At 43.7% G+C, this 13,681-nt stretch overlaps 1 protein-coding gene across 5 annotated transcripts in view; it reads left to right on the top strand.

Annotated features, from left to right (window-relative positions):
• The window catches only part of RGS20 (regulator of G protein signaling 20), a 79,533-nt gene extending 71,018 nt beyond the window's left edge, over positions 1–8,515 (top strand). For all 5 annotated transcript variants that reach the window (XM_050801800.1, XM_050801801.1, XM_050801804.1 and 2 more), the window contains 3 exons: positions 230–313; positions 3,289–3,523; positions 7,485–8,515. In XM_050801800.1, coding sequence (XP_050657757.1) covers positions 230–313; positions 3,289–3,523; positions 7,485–7,673 — 508 coding nt within the window. In that variant the 3' untranslated portion in view covers positions 7,674–8,515. The remainder of the gene's footprint in view (positions 1–229; positions 314–3,288; positions 3,524–7,484) is intronic.
• The last annotated feature ends 5,166 nt before the right edge of the window (positions 8,516–13,681 follow it).

Raw genomic sequence — 13,681 nt, 5'->3', positions numbered from 1 at the left:
TAACTCTTTCTCAACAGTAGAAACCACAATGTTACAATTTACATTTCTAGTATCTTACTGTCATGCTTTTGGTTTGCTTGGGAAAACTAACTGGGGTCATTTTCTTTTCCAAGCAGAGGAAGAAATTCTATTAATACTTCGGGATCTGAAGTTATCTTTAAAATATTTGTAAAAAATCTTTTCTTGGCAGAGACTGAGCTGTCAACATGTGAATGTCTTTTTTTTGCAGTCTCACTGTTAGAAACCAGGAAGATCAGAGGCCCACAATAGCTTCCCACGAACTCAGAGCGGACCTTCCAACCTGGGAAGAAAGGTGAAATCGCACGTTTTTTTACCTCACTAAACTAACAGAAATACTAACCTTTCTTTTCTTTGCCTTGTATGTTTCAACAGAAACGCACACTTTCTCTACTTGCAATTTAGTAACATCCAATCATTATGTGGCCTCACATTCCTCCCCTGCAGAATTCCATTTAATTCATCGTGTGACAGGGAGAGAAGTCAGTTCTATTATTAGTCTAATCCCTTTGCTAATTGCAAATACAAATAGATGCTTTCTAACAAAACATATTATTTTATTTTTATATAATATACTTTTAAAAATAAAAGTATGTTATATAATAAACGGTGGCCGGGCACGGTGGCTCACACCTGTAATCCTAGCACTTTGGAAGGTCGAAGTGTGTGGATCACCCGAGGTCAGGAGTTTGAGACCAGCCTGGCCAACATGGTGAAACCCCTTTTCATTAAAATATAAAAATTAGCGGGGCGTGGTAGCACACGCCTGTAATCCCAGCTGTTCAGAAGGCTGAGGCAGGAAGAATTGCTTGAACCCCGGAGACGGAGGTTGCAGTGAGCCAAGACTGCACCACTGCACCCCAGCCTAGGAGACAGAGCAAGACTCCATCTCAATAAATGAATAAATAAATAAATAAATAAATAAAATGAAAGGGAGAGGGAGAAAGAAAAAGCTATAGATGCTTGCCAAAAATTAAATGGTATATAAGTAAAGAAAGTGATCTAACATCTAAGAGAGTAAACACTGTTAACACATTTCTTTTTTTTTTTTTTTTTTTTTGGAGATGGAGTCTAGCTCTGTCGCCCAGGCTGGAGTGCAGTGGTGTGATCTTGACTCACTGCAACCTCTGCCTCCCGGGTTCAAGTGATTCTCATGCCTCAGCCTCCCAAGCAGCTGGGATTACAGGTACCCACCACCACACCTGGCTAATTTTTGTATTTTTAGTAGAGATGGGGTTTCACCATGTTGGCCAGGCTGGTCTCGAACTCCTGACCTCAGATGATCTGCCCGCCTCGGCCTCCCAAAGTGCTAGGATTACAAGCGTGAGCCACTGTGCCCAGCCTGTTAACACATTTCTTTAAAAAAATGACCTGGAAGATTTGAAAACAAACAAAATAGAAGTTTTAAAATGAAATATTATTGTTCAAATTGTTTTAAAATTGATGATTGAAATAAAAGAGTAGATACAGCTAAATAAATAGTGAACCTGAAGGTATCCAAAAAGACCCATATAACAAGGAGATTGAAATACAGTTTGAGTATCCCTTATCCAAAATGCTTGGAACTAGAAATGTTTCAGATTTCAGATTTTTTCAGATTTCAGAATATTTGCATTATACTTACCAGTGGCTCACACCTGTAATCCCAGCACTTTGGGAAGCCAAGGTGGGTGGATCACCCGAGGTCAGGAGTTCCAGACCAGCCTGGCCAACATGGTGAAATCCCATCTCTACTAAAAATACAAAAAAGTAGCCGGGTGTGGTAGTGAGCACCTGTAATCCCAGCTCCTTGGGAGGCTGAGGCAGGAGAATCGCTTGAACCTGGGAGGCGGAGGTTGCAGTGAGTCGAGATCATGCCATTGCACTCCAGCCTGGGCTACAGAGAAAGACTCTGTCTTAAAAAAATAAAATAAATAAATAAATAAAAACTAAAGACTACATTTTTCAGGGTTACATACATACATTTAAAACTATGGAAACAAAATAAAAGAGATATTAAGGATCGTTATTAAGCTATGTTTTCTGATCTCGATACAATTATGACAGAAGTAAGAATTAACTCAAAGGGGTAACCCCAAAGTCAAGTATAGCAGTTCCCTAGGGGACGAAGCTGGGAGACAGTAGCAAGTAGAAGTAGCACCAAAATAAATGCAACATTGTCAGTGCTGTTCTGGTTCTTAAGGAAAATAGCCCATTCATAAGTGTTCATTTACACTGGAGACGCGGAAAGGTGGATGGGAGGGTGGGAGGTAGGTAAGGGATGAGAAATTACCTGATGATTACAATGCACACTATCCCATTGATGGCTACGCTAAAAACACAGGCTTCACCACTGTGCAATGTATCCATGTAACAATGTATCCATGTACTTGCACCCCCAATTATATTTTTTAAATGTTTGTAATTTTTTTTAAAAAGTGAGTCAGATGCAGTGGCTCACACCTGTAATCCCAGCACTCTGGGAGGCCAAGGTGGGTGGATCGCTTAAGCCTAAGAGTTTGAGACCAGCCTAGGCAACATAGTAAGACCTGACTCCACAAAGAATACAAAAAATTAGCTGGGCATGGTGGCACCTGCCTGTAGTCCCTGCTACTTGGGAGGCCAAGGAGAGAGAATCATATGAGCATAGTAAGCCGAGGCTGCAGTGAGCTGTGATCACCCCACTGCACTCCAGCCTTGGCAACAAAGCGAGACTCTCAAAAAAAAAAAAAAAAAAAAAAAAAAAAGTGTTCATTTTGTTGTCACCTTTGGACAGTACAGCGGTGGCATTTATAACTTGCATTTATATTACATATATTCTCTTTCTCAAATATTACATAATTTTAAAATACATTAAGTACACACTTGCTCTGTTGTTCTAGAGGTTTAATGTTGTCAAACCTGACTTAGTTCTGTTGTAGTACAGAACTCATCACAGGTGATTAGGAAGTTTTGGGTCAGATGGTTGTAGGATTTTTCTTTACATTTATAGTTTTTAAAATATTGCAAGATGTGCCCAGTTGTAAACAAGCATGTTCTTAGCAGTTATTATAGCAACTTGGTTTGCAAGCCTTTTGGTATGCAATCCAGCAAACAATGTGAAAGTATCATATTCATGTGTTTTTCCCAAAGGCTTGAAGAAAGGAGAACAGCTCTTCTCCTTCCTAAAAGGGCCTAAATGCATATATTTCTCATTCTTGGAGGAGGAAAAGATACATTTCTAATGATGAAATTCCAATTAACTACCACTAACAGTTCCCTTATGCCCCTTCTCTTTTGGTCTCCACGAAGCCCTGCTCCTACTCTGGAAGAAGTCAATGCCTGGGCTCAGTCATTCGACAAATTAATGGTCACTCCAGCAGGAAGGAATGCATTCCGTGAATTCCTCCGAACAGAATTCAGTGAAGAAAATATGCTCTTCTGGATGGCCTGTGAGGAACTGAAAAAGGAAGCTAATAAAAACATTATTGAAGAGAAAGCAAGGATAATCTATGAAGACTACATTTCTATACTTTCTCCTAAGGAGGTATGTGACCACGAAATGCCTTCTCCCAAGGCTGATGGTAAAAGTATTAACTTGGTGCAAAAGCAACTGCCACAGGCCGGGCACGTTGGGTCACGCCTGTAATCCCAGCACTTTGGGAGGCTGAGGCGGGCAGATCACCTGAGGCCAGGAGTTGGAGACCAGCCTGACCAACATGGTGAAACCCCGTCTTTACCAAAAATACAAAAATTAGCCTGGTGTGGTCACGGGTACCTGTAATCCCAGCTGCTTGGGAGGCTGAGGCAGGAGAATCACTTGAACCTAGGAGGCAGAGGTTGCAATGAGCTGAGATTGCGCCACTGCACTCCAGCCTGGGTGACAAGAGCGAAACTCCATCTCAAAAAACTAAACAAAAGTAATCATCTTTTTTTTCTTTTTTTCTTTTTTGAGACAGAGTCTCACTCTGTTGCCCAGGCTGGAGTGCAATGCTACGACCTTGGCTCAGTGCAACCTCTGCCTCCCGGGTTCAAGTGATTCTTCTGCCTCAGCCTCCATAGTAGTTGGATTATAGGTACGCACCACCACGCCTGGCTAATTTTTGTATTTTTAGTAGAGACAGGGTTTCACCATGTTGGCCAGAATGGTCTTGATCTCTTGACCTCATGATCCACCCACCTTGGCCTCCCAAAGTGCTGGGATTACAGGCATAAGCCACTGTGCCTGGCCTCGCCATTACTTTTAACTTTTTCCAGAAAAATGCACAAAAGTTTTCACAGATTTCAGAGGACACTTGGAGCCCTTCTGCAGGTCCACAGTCAAAGGGATCTGCATACCGTGAATGCGGGTGCAGCTGTTTTCTACATTTTGCAGTTGCTGTTCTGGGTCAAGCTGAACATGACCAAACAGCTGCACCCTCATTCACAGCATTCAGATCCCTTTGACTGTGGACCTGCAGAGGGGCTGCAAGTGTCCTCTGAAATCTGTGAAAACTTTTGTGCATTTTTCTGGAAAAAGTATCCCCTGGAGTCTGCATTTGATGGTGAACACTGTTTACAAACATTACACCCTAAGAAGTTCCTTTAAATAAAATTATCTTGTTATTCTGAGAAAAATATTGTCTTTAGGTATCTTGATGTTACAGGGCAGCAGCATCACAGATGTGATACTGATGCGGAAAAGGTTTTCCCCAGGCTGGCCTTTTCACATTCAAGAAATTATCAGTTGAATGAGATTGGGCAAGTTTCCACCTGTCAGAGTTTCAGTTACTTCAGATCTAAAATGTAGGAGGTCAGGCCTGGCACAGTGGCTCACTTCTGTAATCCCAGCACTTTGGGAGGCCGAAGCAGATGGATCACCTGAGGTCAGGAGTTCGAGACCAGCCTGGCCAAACATGGTGAAACCCCTTCTCTACTAAAAATACAAAAACTTAGCCGGTTGTGGTGGCATTCACCTGTAATCCCAGCTACTCAGGAGGCTGAGGCAGGAGAATCGCTTCAACCTGGGAGGCGGAGGTTGCAGTGAGTAGAGATTGCGTCATTGCACTCCAGCCTGGGCAACAGGAGCAAAACTCCACCTCAAAAAAATAATAATAATAAAATTTAGGAGGTCAGATTGTTCTCACAATTGGGTGCCCTGCAGCTCTAATTATAAAACTATTGGTTATTTCCTACTATGTGCTGACAGGAATGTCAGGTTGAAGAAGCAGGGCCTCTCCTGTCATGGAGCTCCTGGAGATGTGGGCAGACAGACCAGGACCCCTGGCCACACGCTCAGCACTCACTGGGGCTCGGGGGTGAGCCATCCACAAACGGGTGGGTGAGAATGAGAAAAATACTCAAGGAGGCTACAGATGGACCAAGGATAGTGAAAAGGAAATTTCCACAAACACAGCAGGATGGCGACATCCCAGGAGACAGGCCCAGGCGAGCCCAGGAGAAGAGCATGAAGTTGTGCGATCACTGCAAGTGTACATAGATTGTTGTGCCGGAAGGGGAGGGTGCTTACCAAACTATTAGGGCTGGGGGCAGGCAGCGGGAGGAGACTTAAGAGATAAGGGGTCAGAGAGCATGGAGAGGTTTTGGCATCATGCCAAAGTGTCCGGATTTTTATCTTGGGAAGCCCTTGGATTTTAGCCCATTTGTATCATCGAATTTTGATTTTTGAAAGACCAATAGGGCTGCAGAATGGATTTGGAGAAGATGAGGGGCAGAAGACTTTAGAAAACTAATTCAGGAGCCCAAAGGGACGTGGCAAGGGGCTAGCTAGGCCAGCCAAAGATGCTAGAGAGGAAGGGTTGGATTTGAGGCAAACCCACCGTCTCAAATGACTCCCATATGCCTGGTGTAGGCAGACCAGGTGGTGGGGTCGTTGGCTTACTTAATTTTGCGTCGTTACATTTTGCTTTCTTAAGTTCATGTTGTTAAATTGGTAATATTCAGTTGACATGTTTGAATACTGAGTCCAGAAAGTTATTTTCATTTTGGGCTAATAAAGAGCAAGATAATTTTTGTTCTTTAATTTATGGCTTCCACATATTTTTATTTTGTCATGATTTTTTTTCAAGGCAAAGTTTTTCATCAGTCTTTTAAAGTATTATACAACCAAAACACAGGCCGGGCACGGTGGCTCACGCCTGTAATCCCAGCACTATGGGAGGCCGAGGCAGGTAGATCACCTTGTCTAGGAAGAGCCAAACATCAGAGCAATCAACATCTACAGGCTTAGTGAAATCCAAGCACTTCATCATTAAATCACCAAAAACATAAGACACTACCATCATCATCATACCCACTTCAGGGGAGGAGCTCACTAGAACAGTTTACCTTGCCTGAGGCCCCACAACAATGCAGTGACAGGGTTGGTTTTGTCTGTCTGTTTGTTTTGAGATGGAGTCTTGCTCTGTTGCCCAGGCTGGAGTGCAGTGGCGCGGTCTCAGCTCACTGCAACCTCCGCCTCCCAGGTTCAAGCGATTCTCCTGCCTCAGCCTCCTGAGTAGCTGGGATTACAGGCGCCTGCCACCATGCCCAGCTAATATTTTTTATTTTTCGTAGAGAGAAGGGGTTTTGCCATGTTGGCAAGGCTGGTTTCGAACTCCACAGCGCTGGGATTACAGGTGTGAGCCACCATACCTGGCCAGGGCTGGAATTTAAACACAGGCATCGTCTGCCCTCAGGCCCTGTGATTGGAACCTTCCAGGGTTTTGAGTCAACTTCCTACTTCACCCCTGTGCCCAACCCTCTGGGCAGGCCAGCACTCATTCCCAGAGCCCTGCCACTGTGAGCCAGCAGGGGAAGCCTGGGCCTCCACGCATCAGCCCCCATGTTACAAGGAAATGAGCAAGGGGCAGTCTGTGCTGCCTGTTTTCTTCAAAGCAGCAGTGTGAGCCCCGCCAGCATCACTTAGAACTTGAGGGAAGTGACAAGCGATCAGGGGCCCCTGCACCTACTGAGTCTGGGGTGGGGCCCAGCAACCGCTCTCACAAGCCCTCTGGAGCCTGCTGATGCCACCGACATTTGAGAACCGCGTTGATTATGCTTTTGGTTTCTCTTTTGGCAGTTTGGATTTTTTGGATTATCTCGTTTTGTTTGGGATATTTAAAACACAACAAGGCTGGGCGCAGTGGCTCATACCTGTAATCCCAGCACTTAGGGAGGCTGAGGCGGGCAGATCACCTGAGGTCAAGAGTTCGAGACCAGCCAACACGGAGAAACCCCATGGTTAGCCAGGTGAGGTGGTGGGTGCCTGTAATCCCAGCTACTCGGGAGGCTGAGGTAGGAGAATTGCTTGAACCTGGGAGGCGGAGGCTGCAGTGAGCTGAGATTGCGCCACTGCACTCCAGCCTGGGCGACAGAGTAAGACTGTCTCAAAACAAAACAAACCACACACACACACAAAAAAAACAACAAAAACAACAACAAAAAAAAAACCCCCACAACCTGTAGGAGTTTGGGATAGAGATACAACTAAAGTCTCTAATACAGCTCCTGCTCGTTTCTGTCGACAGGTGAGCTTAGACTCCCGGGTGAGAGAAGTCATCAACAGAAACATGGTGGAGCCATCCCAACACATATTCGATGATGCTCAACTTCAGATTTACACCCTGATGCACAGAGACTCATATCCTCGATTCATGAACTCTGCTGTCTATAAGGACTTGCTTCAGTCCTTATCGGAGAAATCCATTGAAGCATAGGATTTTTCAAATATATTTATTATTAATAAAATAATAAAAGAACTCATGGGCTTCATCTAGCACAGGGAATTTAGAGGTTGTAGCATCTTCTGCTGGGGTAATACTCAGGCTCTTCTAATAACAGATGATTCCTTCAAGAGACTGCTATATATTCACAATGTAAATTGCAGCCACCTTTAGTGATACTTTTGGGGAAAAAAAAAGGGATATGGCTGTTGTAGAAAGATAGCGTATTTGCATTTACAGTAACAGTAGCATGTTGTCAGTGGCGAAGGCTACACAGAAGGCTCCTTGCTGCCCGGAGCAGGTACATCCGCCAGAGCAAAGGGAACCACTTTTGTTTTGCATGAATTTGGTAATTGATTACTCTCTCCCCAAAGAAAAGACATTCAGGTGTTTCTCAACGACCTCTTCCATCCATCAAGCTCGGTTTGAATACTTCACTTACCAGTGCCATTACAGGACCCAAATTCACAGTTCATAAAGATGTGACTACTACATGTAAAAATAGCATTCCACTTGATCTTACAGTAGGTATGTATGTATGGAGATACATATGTGTGTGTGGATCTCTACATGGTTAATGTAAAGCACTGTGCTCTGAAGTGGATCAGTCTCAAGTGTCTGGTAACAGAAGCAGTGCTTAGAAAATTCTTTTGTTGAAAACAGTTACTGTTATTTTATTATCAGAATTTGCCAACCTAAAGAATGAATTTTAAAATTCATAACTTGGTCATGTTCACAACAAAACTGTCAAATAAGCATATTTCCATTTTTATTACTGAAAGAAACATGGGCATTTTCATTCTTTAAAGAAATAAAGCACAAGAATTTTACCTCAATCTTTATTTTTCCATATGTACATATTTGGGAAACAGAAGATTAAGAAAGTAGGGATATGTGCAGCGTATCTTTTAGCTCCCAGACTACGATTCTGTCCTTAGAGCCCACTATTTTCATCATAGGTAAAAAGAATAACTTCTCACAGGTAAAAAGAACTTCATAACTTACAGGTAAAAATTCCGGTTGGTAGACCTAGACCGTTCTGAAGAAACCCATCTCTACATGGAACAGGAAACACACTCAAAATCCAGGACGCTCTGAGGAGTGGGAAAGACGCTACTTTGCAGGAGGCGGCACCGTGCTCCCGCCCTCGAGGGGGATGGCTTTCCTCTGGGTCCTTCTCCCTCCCTGGCCTCTCCATAGCCTGCCTGTATCTTCATGACTCCACTCAGTCCCCAAATCCAAGCCCCTCTCCTTCATTCTCAGGAAACCATTTTACCTCCTACTCTACTATGCAAATTGTGTCCCTAAGCCCCTCAACTTCCCATGCAACCTATAAACACATACAGATCAGTGTCTATTCTCATCTCCCTCAGTCCAGTCCCAGAGAACCATGTGCTCTCTCCTTTTCGAGGTGTCAATCCCTTACATGTGCTTCTAAGTTTTCCAATCTCATTTCTTACTAAAGAAAAAGGATGTAATTGTGAATAAGACATAAGCCCTGCCCTCTAGTAGTTTACATTCAGTAAAAGCAAACAGACATGTCAGCAGCAACTCTGATATAGTAAGAACCACAGCTAGCGCTGCAGGAGTCATGAAGGGTTACAGAAAGATTCTGGTGGAGATGGCACCAAAGTCAAAATCCAGAGAACAAGAAGAACGTGGATGTGTTGGAGGCAGGGAGGGAACTGGATGCGACGGTATTCACAACTGGGCGACCCCAAAGGAATCGACGTGCTGAGAACGAGGGAAGACACACATAAAAGGACATGTTGGAATCAGTTGGATGGAGGAATCTGGGTGGGTGAGTCTAGGCTGGCGTATTGATTTTGGGGTTTTTCAGCACATAGGCGAGTAAGATTGCCTGGAGAATTATGCATGAAAAGATAGCTGAGGGTAAATCATTGCAAGGAGAGACAGAACTGAGAGCCCCAAAGGAGATTCAGGATTCGTCTCGTCAATACAGGTAAGAAGCAAGTCAGGGAATATGGAAACATGGCAGCAAATGCATGAGAGTGTCTTGAGGGGCAGTGGTGAACAGTGGTAAATGAAGACTCTTACATAGAGCTTTGTTCCAGCAATTTCTCCCCACCCTCCTGTATCACTGAGTTCACCTTGGCTTTTTCCCACACCGTAAGCACGCTTGATTTCCCGTTAAAAACAAACCTGTGTTCCACTGTAACGGCTGCCTCTTGTCGCCCCCTTTCTCATCAGACCTTTCACAATAGCCCACACTTGCTGTCTCCATTTCCTCATCTCCCCATTCTCACCTTGAGCTGCTCCAGTGCCCTCAACTGCCCAAGGAGGCCTCTCCCCGCCAAGTCTACAGCGCAGTTTTCCCAGCCTGCTCAGTGGGCTGCTCAGCTCCTGAGATCATGGATGACTCCTTCCTTGAAACAGTACTTCCCTCAGCTTCTGAGGTGCTCTCCCAGTTCTCCATATTCTCTCTCTTCTTCGTTTCCTTCCCAGGCAGAAGAGCACAGCAGCTAAGGGCTTGGGTTCTGGAATCAGATTCTCAGACTCCCCTACTGACCATGTGGCAGTGGGAACTCAGGCTTTCTGGGTCTGCTTCCTCATCAGTGAAATTGAGGATAATAATGGTGCTAATTTCTGGTGTTGCTGAGGATTAAAGCCACTCCATGTACAATACAATGAGCACTTGCTACACATTAGTCACTGCTGTTATTACCGGGCCATTAAATGTGGTGGCCCCTAAGGCATGGACTTGGGTTTCCTTTTCTTGCCAATCTGTATGTTCTCCCTTGGTCCTCATATTCCCTTGTTTAAAATACCTACCAACCTACTGACGGCTACCAAACTGGGATCCAGTCAAGACTTTCTCCTGGACTTGAGAATCAGCCCCCAGCTGGCCATCTCCACTGGTGTATCCCACAGAGGGTGAAACACACCAGCACTTGGTTGTGACTCATGACCCCACTGCCTCCACACCCCAAGCCTGGCCCTGCCTGCAGCCCAGTGACCCAGCCAGTCACCTAAGTTCTTATCCAGTGGTAACTGTGACTCTTCCCTCCTTTTCTCTTCCCACACATAATCACCCAGCCTTGCCAATTTTACCTCCTATTTCTTACCTGTCTCTTTCTTTCTTCTGACCCCCATCATCTCTTATCTGCATCATTGCCAAAAGAGCTTCCCGGTCTCCTGCTTCTAGTCTCAGTCCATTCAAATCCATCTTTCAAATGCCTACAGGGTGGTCATTCTCACATAAATTTCTGTTTGTCACCATGCTTCCACTCCTTAACATCTTTCAGTAGTTCCTGATTGCCTGGAGTCAAATACCGAGTTCTTGGCCCAGCATAATAAGCAAGGCTCTCTGCAGTCAGGCTACTGCCTCCCTAGCTAGCCTCATTTCTGTTTTAGACTCTACAACATAGAAGTGTAGAAAAGGTGCATATGCCACTCAGACCTTCATGACTGTTCCTGAAAACTTGGTTTCTGCTGTCCCTTACCTGCTCCCTCTAAAGTTCCACTCTACCCAGCGAACTCCTATCATTTCTGTAAGATTTACCTCCTCCAAGAAACCTGACCTCCTAAGTCATACCTACATCCTGTGTTTGGGGGCCGTTTTTCAATGTTGCAGGAATATTCTGCACAATATTTATCATCTAAGTCATTATAAGTTGAGATTCTCATCTCAAAAAAAAAGCGATATATATATATGGGGGTGTGTGTGTGTGTGTATACAATGAAATATTAGCCATAAAAATAAGGAAATCCTGCCATATGTGACAGAATGGATGAATCAGGATAATGGACAAATCTTGAGGACATTGTGCTAAGTGAAAGAAAGACAAATACTGCATAAAATAGTTAAACTCATAGAACCAGACAGTAGAATGGTGGTTGCCAGGGGCTGGCGAGGGGGGAAGTAGGGAGCTGCTGTTAAATGGGTATAAAGTTTCAGTTATGTAAGGTAAGTGCTAGAGATCTGCTGTACAACATCGTGCTTATAAATATAAAAATTTGTTAAGTGGGTAGATCTCATGTTACCTGTTCTTAATAAAAAAATTGAAAAAGATGGACAGATCAGCAAAATATTAAGATAAGTCAGCCTGATATTAACCCATAACCTTAACACTCCCCCAGATCTCTTTTGCTTCTGCAGGTTAACTGGAAATCTTAGCAGTATTCTCATAGCTTTTGATGTTTTGTATCAGCTCTTTTATTTAACTCAAATATTCACCCAAAATAATTTAAGATTTTTTTTCACTTGCTTGTGACAGCAACCTGTTTCAAACTAGCTTAAACACAAAGGAAAATGTTTTCCCTTCATAAACAGGAAGTCTACAGTAGTTCTAGCTTCCACATGGCTGGATCCAGACCTCTGATATTATCAGGACTCTCTCCATCTCTCAGCTCCTCTCAGCTTCATCATACACAAAGGATCTCTGCGTGTAGTAGGCAAAAAGCTGCAGGGAGCCCCAAACGCAGCTCAAGCTGACTTAGCTGTCACTGTTCATACGGGAATCTCAAGGACGGTCATGGGGTAGGGGGGACACTGTGAATGAGACCCGCCGGAGTCATGTAGAGAGGAGAAGGGGCGAAATTGCCCCTAAATAAATTAGGAAAGTATTTGGGAACTAATGCTGAGTTCATTAATGAGTTCAGTAATGCTGAGACAGAAGCTATAGCTATCACAGTCCAAACTCCAGTGCTCTCAGTTTGTGCTTTTTTAATATCTGCTATACTTTCACATTGGCATTATCACACAAATAACGTTTATTTCAAAGTAGTTCAGTCATCCAAGTATAAAAACACTTGGACCAATTTAACCAGACTGTATGGGATAGCACATACGAAATGTGTCTCTTTGAAATCATGGCCATTAAGGGGAAAAATAAAAATAAGCTATCTTTATATAGCATCCAGGGAGAGGAATCAAAACAAGGTAAGTCACCTGAGATAGCTCCTTGTGCTTTCAATTTCCATCCTCCAGCTAGATAAACAAGTACAAGAGTACAGGACAAACAAGTACAAGAGTACACTGAAACTGTTGCATCACTTTGCAGAAATAAAGCACCAAAAGGGATCTCCCAATACTCTTAACTCCTTACATTCCTTATTTTAAAGTTGGAGTCTAGGCCGGGCATGGTGGCTCAGGCCTGTAATCCCAGCACTTGGGTAGGCTGAGGCGGGTGGATCACCTGAGGTTGGGAGTTCGAGACCAGCCTGTCCAACATGGAGAAACCCCGTCTCTACTAAAAATACAAAATTAGCTGGGCGTGGAGGCACATGCCTGTAATCCCAACTACTCGGGAGGCTGAGGCAGGAGAACTACTTGAACCTGGGAGGTGGAGGTTGTAGTGAGCCGAGATCACGCCACTGCACTCCAGCCTGGGCAACAAGAGCAAAACTCCATCTCAAAAAAATAAAAAAATAAAAATAAAAATAAAGTTGGAATCTAAAACATGACCAACCAGTAGTTATCCACTCTACCTCTGCAGGTCCCCAACCCATTTTTTTTTCTTTATATCTTAGCTCTTGAACAGTCAAGAACATCATGTAACACACTGACAAAGACATATCCAAGAAAAACTATTTCATGAGCACCTACTATATGATAGGCATTCTTCTGGATGCTAGAGACACAGCAGTGAACATATTTCCCACAAGAATTTAACTCTACCTCTACTAAGTAATAGCTATTGATTATCGAATATAGCCATGATTATAAGCTGTTTTTTCCACTTTCCATATTGTGCAGACTATTCCTGCAACATTGAAAAACGGCCCCCAAACACAGGATGTAGGTATGACTTAGGAGGTCAGGTTACTTGGAGAAGGTAAATCTTACAGAAATGATAGGAGTTCGCTGGGTAGAGTGGAACTTTAGAGGGAGCAGGTAAGGGACAGCAGAAACCAAGTTTTCAGGAACAGTCATGAAGGTCTGAGTGGCATATGCATCTTTTCTACATATCTATGTTGTAGAGTCTAAAACAGAGTGAAATAGTAATACTTCACTATTACTTTTTATTGACTTCAACTTA

The sequence above is a fragment of the Macaca thibetana genome, chromosome 8, assembly GCF_024542745.1.
Source record: "Macaca thibetana thibetana isolate TM-01 chromosome 8, ASM2454274v1, whole genome shotgun sequence".
NCBI classification, from domain to species: domain Eukaryota; kingdom Metazoa; phylum Chordata; class Mammalia; order Primates; family Cercopithecidae; genus Macaca; species Macaca thibetana.
The sequence above is the reverse complement of the archived record's forward strand: the minus strand, read 5'-3'. Positions and strand labels throughout refer to the sequence as shown.